Raw genomic sequence first — 19,664 nt, forward strand, 5'->3', positions numbered from 1 at the left:
GGCTGGTACCACTGCTTAGGACAGCTTCTGTCCTATCCCCTCCCTCATAAACTAACTCTTCCTTTAGATTTCAGTTCAAAAGTCACTTTCTTAGTAAAGCCTTTCCCGATACCCCCAGACAGAGTCAGTTTTTCTGTTTCATATTCCTTGGGCAGGTGTGCGGGGGGTGCGGGCTCTGCCTCCACTTGCCACAGTTTTTCTGTTGGTGTATTTCACAAACCTATGCTAAAGGTGGGTTTTGTGTTAGGTATATTGGAATATCAAGGACATTCTGGAGAGGTGAACAACAACAAAAAATAGAGCCACAGAGGTGAGAGTGCCCATGGTGTGTTTCCAGAACATAAAAAGAGCAGTGGAGGAGTTAGAGTCCGAACCGTAAAGAACAGTGTCCTTGAAACCCATCTTAGGACAGTGAAGAACTCTGCTCGGTGGTCATGAGAGTGGTCACACAGTGAAAAGTCACTCTTTGGTGGGCGTTATTAAAGCCTGACAGGGAAAGCTGAGCCCAGAGCCCCCTGGGCAGGGTGGCTGCGAAGGAACATGCCACCACGAGAGAGCATGATGTCAAGAAATACCTGCTGAGTTAACCTCTGCCTCCCGGGCACTGAGTCTGTGCTAAGCAGGGGCAGTTCATGAAGACGCAGGTGAAACGCAGCCGATGCCCAGCTCCCGGGGTTCCTGTCAAAAGTGGAGACGAGATAAGCTGGAACCCTTGCCGTTTTCCCCTGAATTTGGAGAATTTGTTATACTAAAAAATTCCTTCCCTGAAGCCACCAGAACTTTCTTCCTGCTGAAATCTCTTTCCATTGTTTTACCATGTCTGCTCTTCAATGTTGAGAAGACAGAGAGGGTTTTTGTTAGAACCACTGCTTGGCTTTCAGGCATGTGGATTTTTCTGCCGCTGCCCACACATGCGCGCAGTAAGTTTTTCTGCCTTATGAACCAGCTGGCATTGTGTTCTTATCACTGTTGATTGCTTTGGCCCAGTGCCAACAGACTGGAAGCTACGTGTACACATACATGCACACGCATACGCATGCACACGTACACACGTACACATACTACATATATAAATAAACATACACATATTCGTGCCCCCAGATATATACATTATATACACACACATAATATACACACAGCACACGTGTACACAGCACACACACACACACACATGCGTGTTTTACGAAGGCGATAATAGCGGGAGATGGGAAGGCAGGCCACCTTCCTCTGGCTATCGCCTGCACAGGTGGTACCCCTTCCTCAGGCTCTGGGTTCCCCTGGCTTCTGACACTGCTCATTTACATGGCATTTGTTCCAGAGTTCTCTGCCGTGAGTTCCTGCTCAGAGCTCACAACATCCTTCATTCTTGACAAGAAAAACCCCAGCCACCTCATTTTTCTGGAGGATCTGTATAGGTTCCATATATTAATATGTCCATATCCACTCAGAGAGATCTGTGTTCTCCCAAGCTCTAGGAAACCGGTTATGACCTCCCGCGTCTAGTGCAGCTATCAGCCTGCTTTCCTGACAGTTGGCCAAACTGGCTTTCTACTGACAAAACCCCCTTCCGACATTTATTTTTTATTAAATGTAACATGTTCAGATGTAACGGTACATGTCACACAGCTTGAAGAGTTTTGAACAGCATGGCGTTTTTTTTTTTTTTTTTTTCCATAACGGGTTTGTTTTCAGTCGCTTTTTCCAGCCGTAGATTGACTGTGACATGAGGGGAAAAGGAAACCTTTCAGAAAGAGGTCGGTCACACGGACCACGTCAGCCGATCCAACTCCCAGGAGACTCCGTGTCTAGTAACTTGCTCCAAACAGGAAGCTACTGCCGTTCTATGTTCTGCTTTCTGGAAGTGCGCGGGCAGTGCAGACCATGCTGCTTCATAGAACTCCAGACAAGTGTGTTCCTTCTTTCTGTGAGAATGACAGTCTAGCGTGGCCTGGGTCTGCCTCTGTGACCTCCTCTCACGTCATCTCCCCTCACGTCATCTCCCCTCATGTCATCTCCCCTCACGATCTACCTCAGCCCCAGAGGTGTCTGTCACCCCTTGAATGGGCCACATTCCTGCCTCTTGGGTATGGCCTCCACTATACCTCTGCCTTGAATTTTCTTCTCTCCTCTCTGCCCCTTCCTGTGGTCAACTGTCCTTCTCAGTTACAGTCTCACGTTTGTCTGTGTGAAGACCTAGTGAGTGGCTGCCTTCCCTGTGAGGCTAGGGAAGGACTTGGTCTCGCACTAGGTCAAGGACTTGGTCTCCTTTTCTTATCATTTCCTCAGTACTCACTATGGTACCCGGCATAAGGTAGACTCGCAGTACATGTTTACTGAATGAGTGAATTCATAAAATGAATGACTGCTGATTGCCCTGTGATGGCAAAGACTCTGTCTTATCTACTCGCTTATACCTAGATCTTGGCACGGTGCCTGGCACACAGCAGGTGCCTAATAAGTGTGTTTTGGGTGAATGAACGAGCATTGCTCCACACGTCGTACCCTGTGAAGTACCATCCTTTACCTCAAGGAAGTAAATTTCTATTTAGGGACATAATTTGTACGCAGGTGAAAGAAGTAAGGGTTCACCAGGCAATGAGAATAAGGATTCTGTTTGTGGGTCAAACCTGGATTGGAACCCTGCTGGCTTCACCACTTTCTAGTGGTGGGGGTTTTAGCGAGTTCCTTAACCTCTCTGAGCCTCAGGTTCCTCATCTGTCAAATGGGATAATAACAATATTTATTTCGCTGAGTTGTGAGGATAAGATGGAATAATGCCCATGCCGTGTATCACACAGGACTTGGCATACTGCGACTACTACCTAACTAGCCATGTTAGGTATCATTATTATTAATTCAGGAAGTCCCTCTGCATTTTAAGTGTGGTGAGGTCATTGATGAACAGCATGACTCTAGGCAAGTGTGTTCACTTCTGAGCTTCAATTTTCTGCTGTGTAAACAGAGGATTAGGTGACAGATTCTTTTTAGGTGTGACATTCTATTTAGAGATAACTAGATCAGTGGGGCAAGTGTGGTCTGGGGAAGCTTCCAGGAGCAGGCAGACTGAGCCACATCTGGAAGATCAAGTAGAATTTGCTTAAGCAGAGAATAGAAAGTGAGGTATACCAACCAAGGGCAATGGCACGTGCAAAGCCATGGTGGTGGGAGGGACATGGGGCATTTGGGGAAAGGGTGGAGTGGGGAGGGTGGGCATTTAGGATTCATGCAAAAGGAATGCTGTGTCAGGTTCTTAGGAGGAGCACCCCCCTCTTTCCTGAAGAAGGAAGTTTTTGGGAGTAGTAGTATAGCTTAAGCTGGATCAATGGGGAGAAGGTAGGGAGCTGGAATCAGGGAAACCAGCCAGGAGACCCTGTAACCCTTCTGGCACAGGCTAATGAGGGCCTGGACTGGGGTTTGGCAGGAGTAGCGAATGGGAAGAGAAGAATCCAGCATGAATGAATGACATAGCCTCGTGCAGAGCAGAAGGAGGGAGTAAAAGAGATTTCTTGAATGCTTGCTGCACGGACAGAAATGTATCCTGTTCTGAAGAAAAGTGTGTTGTGCCCTAGAAAGGTGCATCAGTGGTTGTCAACCCAGAAGAAGACCTGGCGTCTGCCAGCAGAGGGTTAGACCCTCCTCACTGGAAGCTAGCAGCCGTCGGGAGAAGGCAAGCACCAAGATCTGTTACTACTCCCAACACTTCTGAAACCAAATGTGTGAGTTTTGCACACCAAGCAATTCTCCAAGTTTCTGCGGACACCAACCAGATGTCCTGCAATTTAATTCCACTCTGCCACTAATTACCCAGAGTTAGTATAGACCCTACAGGTTAGAGGCTGTCTCGCAAGCCCACTGCCCACTTCAGACACCATTTGCAAGTGGTCGGTCACCAAGTTATCGTCTGTCCAGCTTGGCTCCGAGTAGGAGGTTCCCATGACCCCCTCCTCAGGTTTGATACAATTGCTAGAATGGCTCATGGAACTCGGGAAAACAGTCTATTTACTGTTACCAGTTTATGATAAAAGATAGAACTCAGGAACAGCCAGATGGAAGAAAAGCATAGGGCCAAGTATGAGGGAAGAAACTCAGGCTTCCAAGCCCTCTGTGGGCATGCCACCTTCCCAGTACCTGAGTGTGTTCACCAATCCAGAAGCTTTCTGAACCCCGTCATTTAGAGTTTTTTTTTTTTTTATGGAGGTCCCATGACATAGGCACAAATGATTAAATCATTGGCTATTGGTGATCAACCCAGTTTCCAGCCCCTTCCCCTCCCCTGTAATCCTGCTTTGGTCTTTCTGGCAACCAGTCCCCATCCTGAAGTTATCTAGGACCTACCAGCAAGTCAGTCATTAGCGTAAGCCCAGGTATGCTTGAGAGGGGCTTACTGTGAATAACAAAAGACCCCCCCTCACCCCCATCTCTCAGGAAATCACCAGGGTTTTAGAAGCTCTGTGCCGGGAACTGAGGTCGAAAACCAAACATATTTCTATCACGATATTATGGCAGAAATAGAAGGAGAGGTCAACAGCCAGCACACGGGTCCAGCACCGGGGCAGAACTGCCCAGTTCTGATAGGAGTATGCTGGGAATTGGGCAGGTTAGGGGCTCAGGCTTAGAAATCCACAACAGAAACAGAGGCTACTTTCTGGAGCCCCTGGAGTGAGGCAGGAAATGGGCTTCCTTTAGCTGGCTGTCCTGGGGGAGACCCAAAGTCCTCAGGTACCCAAGAGATGCAAGCAGGATAGAGCTAGCTAGGTAGGTAACTTGGCTTCTAGTAGGTGACTTCGGGGTGAGTGGTGTCCCAGCCATATCCCATTGGCAGGACAGCAGCGGGAAACTCTGGAATAGGTTTGGGCTCCAGCACAGCATGGGAGGGTGGAACACCCGCACCTCAGAGTCCCACAGCCCTGGGCTCAAAGCTGAGCTCTACCACCTACCACCTTTGCCTCGGGAGCCAGTCGCTAAGCTTGCCTGACCCTCGGTGTCCTCATATTCCATAGGTGAGGATTAGCTGGGTTAATATGTGTGTGAAGGGTCTGGCATACAGTAGGTGCTCAATAAACAGTAGACATTAAAAATTGTAAAAAATGGGAAAGGTTAGGCAGCCAAATCCAAATGCGGATGCTAAGGAAAGAGAAGCCCCTTTTCCCACTCTGCCTTCTGCACAGCGTGGGCTCTACCTGACAGCTTAGAACTGTGACCTTTTATTTAGCCGGCCACAAATCATTTTTTTTATGGCAGCTTTGGCAGTTCATTCCGAGGGTGTCAGGTAGTGGTGTGGTTATGGCCAGGTCTCCTTTCTCCATCCTGGTTCAACAGCTTCAGTTAGAACAGTGGTGCTCAAAGTGCGGTTCCTGGACCAGCGGCAGTGACATTGCCTGGGAACTTGTCAGAAATGCAGATTCTGGGGGCTCCACCCAGACCTACTAAATCAGAAACTGTAGGTGTGGAGTCATTCCATCAGTCTGCGCTTTGACAAGACCTCCAGGTGACTGAATACACTCGCGTTTGAGAACCACTGCCTTTGAGTGTTGCAGACCAGAGTGTGAGTGATGGTGCTAAGAGGAATTTATCACTTGTGGAATATCGAGCCAATAATTTTTCAGCATTTCCAAAAGATATTTCTGTTCACTGTAAATAATCTAGATCTCCAAGCCTCTTAAGACTGTCAGTGAAATAAGATTGAGTGGGGCACTGCATGTGAACTTCTGAAGTTTAAGTAACATAGGAGTCACAAGTGTGGGATTGAAAGTTAGGGACGTTAGCAGTTGGTAAGCTGCATGTTTTTGCCTTTGAGTTTTAATAACAGAATGCTCCCCAAACAATTTCCTTTTTAGAACAGGAAAAGCTAAGAATTAGACAGTCTCGTCTCTCTTCTCTTCTGATTTTTTTTCAGAACAGTTTTCTAATTCCAGAGAAGAGTCTGGGCTCTTACAGGCATGCTCCTCATCTTATTTTCCATAACTTTGTCCTGGAAAATGCAGTCTGGGGGGAAGGCAGTTTAAAGAGTAATCATCCGCGTCTAGTCGAGAATTCGGAGTTCAGGGGCAGGCAGATCCTTTGTCATAAACAGGAATACTGCCTTGATAATGCAGGCAGAGGTCAAGCCTGGCTTGGCTGTCCCCTGGACTATTCATCCCCCAGCCAGTGCAGCAAACTCTGCCCCACTTGCTCCAGCTTTGAGCCAGCCCCTTTTCGTTTATGTAAACCCTGCCCATACACTTAAGACATTGCTCCACGTGTTTCTAATTCGTTTACACTTCACTCATCAGCATGTGTTGGGTAAGCACCCTGCCACATCTGAGTTTTATGAGCTGTGTTTACGAGGCTGCTTTTCTTGAACAGGGATATCATGTATTCCACCAAAAAAAAAAAAAAAAAAAAAAACGGAACTTGAGCCTGGGAAATGAAGGTTTCGGTGCTAAACTTGGAGTGAACTTGTGAAGTTTGAATGGAGCCGAAACTAAGCACAGATGTTGCCCATTCTCTAAGAATAGCCTTGTGTATTTATGCACAGGATCTGTCCGCTTTTCTTACCTGAAATTTTCTCCCTGCTTACATGAGGATGGGAAAATGTGCAGTTACGGGAAAGGTGTGAACCTTGTTTCCTGCCAGTCTTGCTTCCTACCTAATGCAAACCTAGGAAGTAGCAAAGCTAGGTAAGGTTTAGAGTCTCCACACTACCACAACGTTTTGCTTTCCTAGAGAGCAGCATTTTGTTTTGTTGTCCCACTTATGCAAAGTTCCTGAAAAGACAGCAGGGAGTTTGACAGTTTCGTGTTAATTTTGAACAGAGCTGGGAGGGGAGCCTACTATTGACAGACACTGTGCAGAAGGATTCCCTTTCTGGGAACTCGAATTGTTGAACCTGAGTTTTTGCTCTTCTTTTTAAAATTAACTTAGATCATTTAATCCAAATAATGTGGGCATAATTTACAGAAACAAATAGTTCCACAAACTTTGCCCCACCCCCACAATTTCTTACTCCCCAACTATTTTAGCTGTTCCTTTAATGTACCTTCATATCTATAAATACTGCCTATGTTGTTACTTCTGAATTTTTCAGTTTCAAGTGTGTTCTGTTGAAGATGAGGATGGAACCCACTTTCATCATCTTCTCCTTCCACCTCTCCACATGTGCACACTTCCCACCCCACACTCTCTCAATGTAATTATGGTTTAGTTTTGGTTAGATCAGTAAGCACTGCTTACAGTATGACTGGGTGCAGGCTCTTCACAACTGAGCCATATGGTGGACTCGCTTAGTTCAGATCTCCAGGATGCTGAGCCTGAGGCAGAGATTCGTGTCTGGTGTTTATTGGCAAGTGATCCTGGTACAATGCCTGGTATGTGTGTGTGTGTGTGTGTGTGATATGCAATGCAGAGTTGGACAGCTCCGAGCTGGGCTAGCTTGCAGAGTGTGTGTGTGTGTGTGTGTGTGTGTGTGTGTGTGTGTGTGTGTGAGATATGCAATGCAGAGTTGGACAGCTCCGAGCTGGGCTAGCTTGCAGAGTGTGTGTGTGTGTGTGTGTGTGTGTGTGTGTGTGTGTGTGTGTGTGAGATATGCAATGCAGAGTTGGACAGCTCCGAGCTGGGCTAGCTTGCAGAGTACCCCAAAATTGAGACCCATTCAATCTTTGTGCAACTACATGGACCAGTCGTTGGGCTCTCCCTAGGGAGGAGGCTTAACCTTGCGTGAGACAGCTCCCTTAGGCTGAGGGCAAGTTCCAGAAAGACACAGCTGTGAGCTACCAGCAGGCAGCACTCCCAGCTGCCAGGGGATTTCTGACCTGGATCTGGTGGTGCTGGTGGGTAATCTGGGCTTCACATTGTAGCACCCGTTCCAGGTGCTGTAATTACTTTTCTCTTCCTATAGTCCTTATTTTCTTTGTTGTTAATAAATACCCTTTTCCTTTTAGTTTGTCTGCTTTTCTGTGTACTTCACACTAATGCAACCCCAAGCACTTCTAAGTTGTGTAAATCTTCTATCAATTACTTGATATCTCAATATCGTAAAATATCAATATCTTAAAATTGATAGGATATTTTATCCATTTCATCTTCTCTTAACCCCCCCTCTTTTTTTTTAAGTAGCATGAGCCTAACTCATGACCCTGAGATCAAGACCTGAGCTGAGATCAAGAGTCAGATCTTAAATGACTGAGCCAGTCCCCCTCTTCTGACCTGCTCTAATCCTAGCCTAGTGCACATTTGTCTTGTCAGGGTCCCCTTTCACCCTAGTTCAGCACATTCCCTCTTGCTTTTCTCTTGGGTTAGATCTTCTATTTCCTGGAACCCACACCTTCTACTTCCTTATTAGTCTGTTCTTTCATTATGGTAGAGTATGTTCTCTTTCATTATGGTAGAATATGAGTCTCTGCCTCAGGCTCAGCATCCTGGAGACCTGAACTAAGCGAGTCCACCATATGGCTCAGTTGTGAAGAGCCTACACCCAGTCATACTGTAAGCAGTGCTTACTGATCTAACTGGTCCATGGAGTTGCACAAGACCCTGCACCCAGTCATACTGTAAGCAGTGCTTACTGATCTACTGGTCCATGTAGTTGCACCAAGATTGAATGGGTCCCAATTTTGGGGGTAGAACATTATGGAAGGTGTGCATGAGAGGGAAATTGTGCAAGAATTGGATTTCTGAAAATGCCTTTATTTTTTCTCAGAGGTTGATAACTTGACTAGATATAGAATTCTAGTGATTGATAGAAAATTCTAGAAATGACTTTCATTCAAAAATCACAAGCCATTGCTCAATTATCTTCTCGCTTTCAAAGTTGTGGTTGAGAAATCCAATACCATTTTATTTGTTTCCTCTTTGGTAGCCTCTGTTATCTTTTCTTTGTCCCAGGTGTCTTAAAATTTCACAGCCATGTGCCTTGGTGTTATTCATTATCATCCATTCATTGGGAGACACTTCTTATGTTCCTACAGGTCTTGTGGAGTATGCCAAGAATGCAAGACATTGCCCACCCCAAAACCAGGTCACTTCTCAAGGTCGTTTTTGCAGTGAGCAACCTCGAAGGATGAGATACATCTCCACCCAGGACAAAGAGCAGGGATCCTTATTGCTTCTCCATAAATGCAGCAGGTTCCTCAAGCAAAGTGTCCCTCAGCTGCGTGTGCAATATCCATCTGGGCCCTTGTGCATTGCCTCTGTGAAACTTGGGGGCAAGGAGAATTGATATAAACATGCTGATGCTCATGCTGCTGGCTCTTCCAAGAGCAATAAAGTCCTTTATCTCTGACTCAGGAGTCTTGTATCCTCCTTTTGTAACCATGAAACAGTCAGGCTAACTTATTAATTATAAGTAGGGTAAAATCAAATCTTACCCCTAACATCATTGTCCTGGGCAGTTGGTGGACTCCTTCAATCTGGAAACGGAAGTTTTCTTGAATTATTTATTTGATGATTTCCTGGAGATCTAGGAAGCTAACTGCTTCTTTTTTTTTAATAACAGCTTTATTGAGATAAAATTCATATACCATAAAAGCCACCAACTTAAATACTGCAGTTTAATGTTTATTAGTGTATTTAGAGGATTGTGCAACTATTACCACTAAATAATTTCAGTATGGACCCCCAGAAGAAAGTCCATACCCATTAGCATTTGCTTTACATTCTCTCCTCTGGGAACTGCTAATCTACTTTCTAGCTCTACATATTTGCCTATTCCGAACATTTCGTATAACTGTAATTAGATAATAGGTGACTTTTTGACTGGCTTCTTTCATTTAGGACAATATTTTCAAGATTCATCCATGTCGTAGTACATATCAGTACTTCTTCCCTTTCTCTTGTTGAATAATATTCCACGTATGATATACCACATTTTGTTTATTCATTCATCAGTCAAGGGACATTTAGATTGTTTTCACTTCCTAGTTACTGTGAATAATGCTGTTATGAATATTCATGTACAAGTTTTTTGAAGCATGTTTTCATTTCTCATAGTTATATACCTAGGAGTGGAATTGCTGGGTCATATGATAACACTGTTTAACACCCTGAGAAACTATCAAATGTATTCCAATGAAACTCTTCCATTTTACATTCCTGTGAACATTGTACAAAGGTCCTGACTTCTCTACATCTCTTCTTACTCTCTTTTTAATTTTAGCCATCTTAATATGTGTGAAGTGCTATCTCATCATGGATTTGACTTGTATTTCCTTAATGACAAGTGATATTGAGCATCTTTTCATGTGCTTATTAGCCATTTATATATCTCCCTTGGAGAGATGCCTATTCAAATTCTTTGCCCATTTTTTTTAATTGAATTGTCTTTTCACTATTGAGTTACAAAAGTTCTTTGTAGATTCTAGATACAAGTGCCTTATCTGATAATATGATTTGCAAAAATTTTGTTCCGTTCCTTGGGTTGTCATTTCATTTTCTCAATGGAGTTCTATGATGAAGCCCAATTTATCTATTTTTTTCTTTTGTTACTTGTGCTTTTGATATCATATTATCTAAGAAACCATTGATGAATTCACTATCATGAAGACATATGCCTATGTTTCTTCTAAGAATTTTTTAGTTTTAGCTCTTACATTTAGGTTGATGTGCCCTTTTGAGTTCATTTTTACGTATGGTGTGAGGTAGGGGTCCAGCTTTATTCTTTTCCGTGTAGATAGATATGCAAAGTTATCCCAACACTATTTATTGCAAAGACTATTCTATGCCCATTGAATTGTTTTGGCACTCTTATCAAAAATCAATTGACCATATATCTAAAGTTTCATTCCTGGAGTCTCAATTCTATTCTGTCAATCCATATGCCAGGACTTATGATATCAAAATGTCTTCATTGTTGTACTTTTGTAGTAAGTTTCAAAATGAGGAAGTATGAGTCCTCCAACTTTTTCTCTTTCCAAGGTTATTTTGGCTATTGGTTTCTTGCATTTCCATATCAGTTTTAGGAAGAACTTGTCAATTTCTGCAAAAAAGACAGCTGGTATATTGATTGATATTGTGTTGAATCTGTAGATCAATTTGGGGAGTATTGCCATCTTAATAATATTAAGTCTTTTGATTTATGAACATGGGATGTCTTTCCATTTATTTGGGCCTTTCTTAATTTCTTTCAAAAATATTTTGTAATTTTCAGTGTATAAGTCTTAAACTTCTTGTGTTAAATTAATTCCTAAATATTTCGTTCTTTTTGATGCTATTGTAAATGGAATTGTTTTCTTAATTTCATATTCACATTGTTTATTGATAATGTATAGAAATACAATTGATTTTTGCATATTGATCTTCTATCCTATAACCTCAATGAACTTTTTATTAGTTTAAATAGTTTTTCGGTGCATTTAAAAATTTTTCTATATACACGATAAGGTCATCTGTGAATACAGATAGTTTTACTTATTCCTTTCCAATCTGGATGCTTTTTTCTTTTTTTGTCTAATTACCCTGGTTAGAAGTCCTTTTTATTTCTGTAAAATCAGTAGTTATAGTCCCTCTTGATTCCTGATTTTAGTAGTCTGAGTCTTCTCTCTTTCATTCTTGGTCAGTCTATCTAAAGTTTGTCAGTTCTGTTTATCTTTTCAAAAAACCATCTCTGGGTTTCATTGATTTTCTCTATTATTTCTCCCTTCTCTGTATAATTTATTTCCATTCTAGGTTTCTTCCTTCTGTTGGCTTTGGGTTAAGTCTGTTCTTTTTCTGGTACTTAACATGGGAGATTAGGTTATTGATATGAGATCTTTTTTAACATAGGTGTTTACAGCTATAAATTTTCCTCTAAATACTGCTACGGCTGCATCCCATGTTTTGATGTGTTGTATTTTTATTTTTATTTACCTCAAAGTTTTTTCTTATTTTATTTGTGCTTTTTTTCTTGATCAGTTATTTAGAAGTATGTTAATTTCCACATATTTTTGAAATCCCCAAATTTCTTTCTGCATTTGATTCCTAATTTCATTCCACTGTGATGAGTGGACATACTTTGTATGACTTAGGTCCTTATAAATATATTAAGGCTTGTTTTATGACCTAACATTTGGCCCCTCCTGGAGAATGTTTCATGTACACTTGAGAAGAATGAGTATTCTGCTGTTATGGGGTGGAATGTTCTATAGACAGCTGTTAGGTCTAGTTGGTGTATAATGCTGTTCAGGTCTTCTGTTTCCTTGCTGATCTTCTGTCTAGTTGTTCTGTTCATTATTAAAAGTGTGGTATCAACATTTCAAACTATGATTGTTGAATTGTCTATTTCTCCTTTCAATTCTTTCAGTTTTTGCTTCATGTATTTTGGGGGCTCTGTTGTTGTCTTCCTAATGGATTGACTCTTTTGTCATCATAAAATGCTATTATTTGTCTCTAGTAACCATTTTTATCTTAAAGTCTATTTGGTGTGATATTACGATAGCCTCCCCAGCTGTCTTTTGACAGTGTTCTCATTGCTTTTATGAAGGAGTCGATTTTCAAAGGCTTTGAGCTAACCATTCTGGAAAGTGGAATCTCTGACTACTTCTTACAGATGATTTTTCTGTTTTTAGGCCTGCTTTCTGCCCTATTTCCAAAGTTATCTCTTGGAGATGCAGCAATACTAGGTGGCTTCGTTGCTTCAATTCCTGCTTAGGCTCAGTTTTCTTGGGTCTGCTATGTCATTTCTATGGGTCCTTTTGCTTCCTACCTTCCAAAATTTTGTAACTGTTAACTCCTTTTCTATTTTCTTTGTCCTTTACCACTTAAAAAATGTCTTTACTCTTGGGGCACCTGGGTGGCTCAGTTGGTTAAGCATCTACCTTCAGCTCAGATCATGATCCCAGGGTCCTGGGATTGAGCCCTGCATGGCTCAGCCCTCCCCCTGCTCAGTAGGGAGTCTGCTTCTCCCTCTCCTTCTGCCCCTCCCCCCACTCGTGTTCTCGCTCTCTCTTTCTCAAATAAATAAAATCATTTTTTTAAAAATGTCTTTATATCAGTGGGTTTTCCAAGGGAACACAGTTCAGTGAGTGATTTAAATATTTAACCTGTTCTTGAGGGTAGATTTGCTGTTAGCTGCTTTATTCTAAGTCACCTGAATTTTCTTGTGTAATCTGCAGCATTTTTTTTAATGATAAGAGGGGTTTTTTTTACCATCAGGGATCCAGATACCTGGCAATATTCTAAATGTAGTTCAAGATAGTGCTTATATTACCTTTGAAATTTAGGTGTGGAATTTGAACATCTTGAAGATGTTCAAAATAAGAACAGTCGGCTGCTTCCAAGCCTTCTCAGTACTTGATTTTCCTTAGAGCAGTGGCTCCCAAACCTGACTGCCCCAGAATCACCCCGAGCACTTATTAAAATACAGCTTGCCAGAATTTCTGCTGTAAGAGTTGGAGGTGAGGCCCCAGAATTTGCATTTTCAACAAGTTCCCAGGTGATGCTGTGCTTCCAGTCCTGGGACACGCTGAGAATCACCCCCTCAGTTTGTGGAATAGAAAGGTGTCCCTCTTGGGGGTGGGGAGGACATTTAGGAAGCAGATGAGAACAGGGAGGGAGAGCAATAGGAGAATCGGGGAGAGAAGGATGTGCCCACTTTGCTCTCAGCCCCTTGCTCCCCGCTCGTGGACACTCTTCTATTTTCCTCCTCTGTCTGCACTGATAAAACCCTGATAAAAACTGCTTAGAGAAGAGTCTTTGGCAGGAGAATTGTGATTGTATTCATGGGGGATAAAAAAGGAACCAAGTGATTATCCATGAAAAACCTTAATCTGAGGCCCATAAAATTATGTGGAATTTTAAAGTGGCTGGGGGGTGTATGCGGGGTCGAGAGAAGTCAGTCCTTGTGTGCTTTTATGAGATGCACCAGGTTGAGTATTGCTAAGGCAGCAGGATTCTAGGCAGTTCTGTTAGGCAGCCCCTTGTCTGCAGGTTTCAGTTCTTTGCTAGAGCCCCCTTTTTCCTTCTTTCAAGTCTGAGAAGGCAGGGACACTGTCTAAGCCATATAAGCAGAGGGTCAGACCTAGTGGCTGGTTTGGACCACAGGGAGGAGGAGCCCAGACTTAAGGCCAGTCCTCCAGGTTGTTTTCATGTAGCTGTTCAGAGATTCTGCCATAACTGTCTCACATTCAGCCATGGTTTTTTGTTCTCAGAATGTTTTTCTGTCATACGGTTGCGAATATTGAGAAATAAAATTGTGGCTGCAAAAGATAGTATCCCAAAGCCAAGAGAAGTGAGAACTCCAAACCCTTGCCCCATGTGAGGCTGCCTTTCAGACACTTTTATTATGTAAAAGACAATGCCCAGTGGATAGTTCCTGCTGTCACCTCAGAAGTGAGGAGCTGGGAAGGAGGAAGCAGAGTCTGGGGAGATAGATGACCTGAGAAAGCAAGCTTTGGAGACTAGTTTACCCCTTCCTTGTCACCTCCTTTCTTAGGCCCGCTGTGGTGTTGTGTTTTTAATCTATGAAAAGATGGTTTTAGATAAGTCCCAAAGGTGCTTCTATCTTTGGTATTTTTTGATTTTTCCCAAGATCGCCTCTTATATCTTTTGGGCAGCCAGAGTAAGAAACACTGTCTCTTGACTTCTAAGACAGAGCTCAGAGTACATTAGAAGATTCAGTGTTCCCTAAACCTTGTGGTCCCAGAGGCTCCATGTTATTTCCTGTTAGCGGTTTTCAATGGCTTTGGAGTAAAGTTCATTGCTATGACAGTCAGGCAGCCACACTGGGGAAAATATGATGTATTGTGTTGTGTAGGAAAAAGTCAGTGTTATCCAATCCAGTAATCAGATTTTCAGACAAAGGCATGACCCTGGAACATGCTGTCTATGGCTGAGTACTGCATTCGTCTTGTCTCCAAAAACAGTTAAAAAAAAAAAAAATCAGTGTGTACTTGGCTTGTCTGTCTGTTTTGGATATGGAAATATATCTCGCCTGAAAAATTTTCTCGTTCTTATTTTGGAGGCAGCTAAATTGCTCTGAAGGTATTGGTTGTAGCAGTAATTAATTTAGCATTTATTAAGCACTGACTGTGTGCCAGGCTCTGTGTGATGTAACAGAAATAGAAAGACTCTGTAGGGGAATATATCGGTCGGGGGAGAGGAGAGAAAGCCAAAAAAAAAAAAAAAGGCCAATATTTATTCATCCGCCTTTTATTCCTCAGGGGTTGTTAGAGTATTTTCTACGTACCCATCTCTGTACTGGATACAAGAGTAAATACGACAGATGCATCCCTGTGGTCCCTCATGTTTGGTTAATCTTATCATAGAGGGGGCCAGATTAGATGGGTGGGTGTATCCACGGAGGGCTTCCTAGAGGAGGTGACCTGGGAACTAAATCCAAGTAGAAACAGGTACCAGCCAAGTGAGGCAAAGGCAGAAGGAAAAGCTAAGCAGTAGCCGGACAGAGGAAGTGCTTAGTTGGGAACAGAATAAGGATTTAAGGATGAACAGTAGGAAACGAAACTGTGAAGGTAGCCAAGGTTCAGCTCTTGAAAGATGTTTTATCTCTTGCTGAGGACTTTGGACTTCCACCTCAGGTGATGGGGAGACCACTTAAATATCTCATAATGGAGGAATGATTACAGGAAACTCCGGCCATTTGACAGAGCATAAAAGTGATATAACTGCGTAGATATTCAGTAAAAAAAAATTTTTTTAAAGCAGAATATAAAAATTGTGTGCTCACTGCAATTGCTGATAAGTAAGATATAATCACAACTATGTTAAAGCATGGGAGGATTTCTAAAAGTAGAGTCTATTATTTGCATTGTGAGATTCCTTAAGAATCTCTTTATGATACCTGCTCAGCATTGAATCTCTACTATATGCCAGGAGATCAAGACCCAGTCTCTTCCCTCAACCATCAAATATGGGGAGATGTCATAACTTCAGTGCAGTTTTTTAAGTGTGTGATTATGGGGTGCCTGGGTGGCTCAGTCAGTTAAGCATCTGCCTTCAGCTCAGATCTTGATCTCGAGGTCCTGGGATCGAGTCCCTTGTAAGGCTCCCTTCTCAGCGGGGAGTCTGATTCTCCCTCTCTCTCTCTCTGCCTCTCCCTTCCTTGTGCTCTCTCTCTCAAATAAATAAAATCTTAAAAAAATAAAAATGTGTGTGGTGTAGAGAAAGGAAGGGGGAGAAATCGGAGGGGGAGACGAACCATGGGAGACTATGGACTGTGAAAAACAAACTAAGGGTTCTGGGGGGGTGGGGGATGGGTTAGCCTGGTGATGGGTATTAAAGAGGGCACGTTTTGCATGGAGCACTGGGTGTTATACGCAAACAATGAATCATGGAACACTACATCAAAAACTAATGTTGTAATATGTGGTGATTAACATAACATTAATAAAATTTATAAATAAATAAATAAATAAATAAATAAATAAATAAATAAAAGCGTGTGATTATGAAACGTCCAGAATGGGCAAATCCAGAGAAAGAAAATAGAATAGGCTGGTGGTTGCCAAAGTATGGGGCCAGGAGTGACAGTGAACAAGTCCAGGGGTTCTTTTTGGGGTGATAGAAATGTTCTAGAATTAGTTAGTGGTGATGGTTGCACAACATTGGGAATATACTAAAAATCACTGAATTGTACACTTTGGTTATTATGGTTATTTTTATGTTATGTGAATTTTATCTCAGTAAGGAATACTGGAAGCAAAAAGATGCTTTTTTTTTTTTTTTTTTTTGGTAGTAAAGGGCAACCGAAAGTGTGAGTTGAACTGCCAGGCAATGGGCTACCGCTTCTACGTCCGGCAAGCTGAGAAGGTCATTGATGGTACCCCCTGTGACCAGAATGGCACGGCCATCTGCGTGTCTGGGCAGTGCAAGGTAAGTGCCCTGGACTGGGTGTCTGTAGCACGTTCTCTGGGTGATCAATCTGGAACTGCCCACTCCATTGTGTTTGGCCAGGCCATGGCCTCTTACCTCCCCACAGCCCACGGAGCACTGAACCATGAGCTCTGGGACAAGTGGGCTAAAATAGGGCAGGTTAGTCCTCTCTGTGTTTTTGATCTTAGAACATCTTCCACAGCACAGTCTGACATTTCAAGTATTAAGTGGTTTATATTTCCACCATGTGCCTCAAAGGGGACTCAACAATCATTCCTTACCTCTGAAGTGGAGGTTATGAAAAAGGCCCGGCCAGATCCATCAAGAAACTGTTGGCATCACAAGGGCAAGGGTGGCGTTTTAAGGGCAGGGTGTATTTAATCTTGCCTCCCACCAAATGGGGCAGGCTTCCAAATGAAAGTGGTTCAGTGCCTTTTATAGCAAAGTTGTACCTTAAACAGGAAGAGTTTTTCAGCCTCTTTGGACTTGTGAAGTCTGTTCCAGCAACTCCCTGCCCCCCTACTCTGCAAACACTTGGGGCCTGAGAACATCTCTGTGGGGTGCTCACCTGTGCCAGAAAGAACCTTTGGTTAGCAATAGGCACTTTAGATAGGCACAGATTCCACGGCCATGTTAATTTGGGCCTGGACTGCCACCCTTCTTGCACCTCTAAATGTATGAGTGGAGCTGAGACCCCGGCAGGTACATGACTCTTGGGAGCCCAGACTAAAACGCCATCTTAATTAATGCCCAGTAGCTGGCAGGCTTTATTTTCAAAAAGGAAGAGTTCTTGGTTATCACCTCTGAAATTTCCTGTTACACCTTCTATGTCGTTTAGCTGAAGAGTTACTGACGGGTGATATAAAAGCACAGCCTTCCTGGACTGGACTTTTTTTTTTTCATGAGGAGGTTTCAGATAGGACCCAAAATGACTTATTCAAGCAGAACAGATGTTCTCAGATTTTCAATGAAAGTGAAGAAAGGAGCAGCTGTCCTTGATTATCTGATGGGTGGGAGGGGTCTTTGGAAGAGCAAAACCCCAAGAGAGGTAGGACACGGCGGGGAAGAGACAGGGGAGCATGACGGGAAGTGCAGTAGGGGCTCAGACCTGTCTGGCCCCCATTTTCCACCCAATCGGGAGAACCACAGGGTTCCACACACCCTCTCTGTGCCTCGCTGACCTCAGATCAGACCCAAGAGGGTTCTGTTAGAGGTTTTGATCTCTGGCTCACGTGGTCTCTGCTTCTAAATGTGACTGAGCCTGCAATGGTGGGCCTTACAGCAACCTAGCTTTTTCTTCCAGGCCCTGAATCAGAGCTGTTTCATTTCCTGAGTACAAGTGCACACCGCCAGGAGCGGGTGGAGTGTAATGGTTAAAAACATGCCCTCGGAAGTCAGACCACCTGGATTCAAATTCTGCCTCGTCCACTGTGTGATTTTCTGTGTGATCTTGTGCAGGTTAGATAAGCACCCTGTGCCTCCAACACATGAAGAGGGCAGTATCTACCTCCTGGTCTGGCATTTAGTAAGCATGCTGACATTTATTAGTATTAATACATTGTTTATGTCCACATATGTCCTGTCGTATTTGAGTTTCCGATGCAAAAGCATCTTCTTTGTTGGTAGATTACAGATTTGTGAGACTCACATTGTCTTTCGTGAGAACACTGTAGGGTGAAATGCCAGGAGATTGCAGATGCTAATTCGGCCGGTCTGGGGAAGGTCCCGAGAGTCTGCTTTTCCAGCAAGCTCCCAAGTGATGCTGATGCCTCTGGTTCTCAAGTAGCAAAGTTCTAAAGGATACAGTGATGAAACTACAGTTAACTGAGACTCAGAAATGTACATGTAGAGTGGTGTCATGACTTGGAAGGAAGATGAAATGTGGGCTCTTTCCGCTGGAGGAACGTGTTTTCCTAGTGTTGCTTTGAGTGTCTGTGACCTGATGATATGGAAGAAAAACAAACACTTCTAAGGACGTGGGTATGGATTCTTACTAATTGTCGAAAACCATTCAGACTATAGGGCGGCATGGTTTGCAGATGATAATTGCTAAAAGATCGGGACAGACGTACCCCAGGATGTGAGTAGATTCATAGGAATTTGATGTTACAAGGGCTGCTTTGATATCACTGTATTTGTTCTCTGTGCTCTTGCCTGAAATTATCCTCCCTGAAGTTGTTGGAATCACTGACTATACTGTCCTCTCCAGAACTTCAGTTCAGAGTAATCAGAAGTACATTTGCTTCCCAGGCCCAAGTTCTGTTTATTTTGCAACTTTCAAAGGGTACAGTGTCCTTTTCTGCATGTTTGATTGGAAGCCCAGAATTCAAATTGATATCTCTGCCTCGCTGACTTGTGGCTGAGAGAGCCGTCACTCGCAGACATCTAAATGGCTCCAGAAAGCCTCTTCTGGCTACATAAAGTTCACGTGCAACCCCAGGTCTACAACAAAAGGTAGTGAAAGGCGACGAGCATCAAATAAGAATACGAGCTAAACCCACAAAAGAATAGCTAAGAGAGAAGGGTGCCGTCCCCCTTGACACCAAGCCAAAGAAAGGCCCCAGGCCCACCCCGGGCAAGCTGGAATGCTCTGTTCCTGGGCTGGCAGAGCACCCTCTGGCCAGCCTGCATTTACCCTGTTGCTAGAAATCCTCTGTGCTTTAGGTCCAAGAGTTGGAAGAGGGGCAGGAAGAATGCAGACGTCCTAGGGCTGCCTTTGTGAGGGGCTGCGGGCTGGAGAAAATGGGGGTCCCTCTACAGTCCTTCAGTGCTGGGTTAGACTTTCTTTTCTTGACAGGGACTGAAGGGTCCCAAAAGTTGTCTTCAGGCTCAGGACTGCATATGGATAAGCTTTGAGGGGAAAGAACTACCTTTTCCTCAAGCAA

The 19,664-nt window shown here is 43.4% G+C and overlaps 1 protein-coding gene across 1 annotated transcript in view; it reads left to right on the forward strand.

Annotated features, from left to right (window-relative positions):
- The window catches only part of THSD4 (thrombospondin type 1 domain containing 4), a 580,073-nt gene that overhangs the window by 255,092 nt on the left and 305,317 nt on the right, over positions 1-19,664 (forward strand). Inside the window, exon 7 of the mRNA XM_088025131.1 lies at positions 16,643-16,779. Within this exon, the coding sequence (XP_087881257.1) occupies positions 16,643-16,779 (137 nt within the window). The remainder of the gene's footprint in view (positions 1-16,642; positions 16,780-19,664) is intronic.

Source organism: Eumetopias jubatus, unplaced genomic scaffold (genome assembly GCF_037043125.1).
Source record: "Eumetopias jubatus isolate StellerSeaLion01/CBP00866 unplaced genomic scaffold, mEumJub1_p1.0 scaffold_7, whole genome shotgun sequence".
NCBI lineage: Eukaryota > Metazoa > Chordata > Mammalia > Carnivora > Otariidae > Eumetopias > Eumetopias jubatus.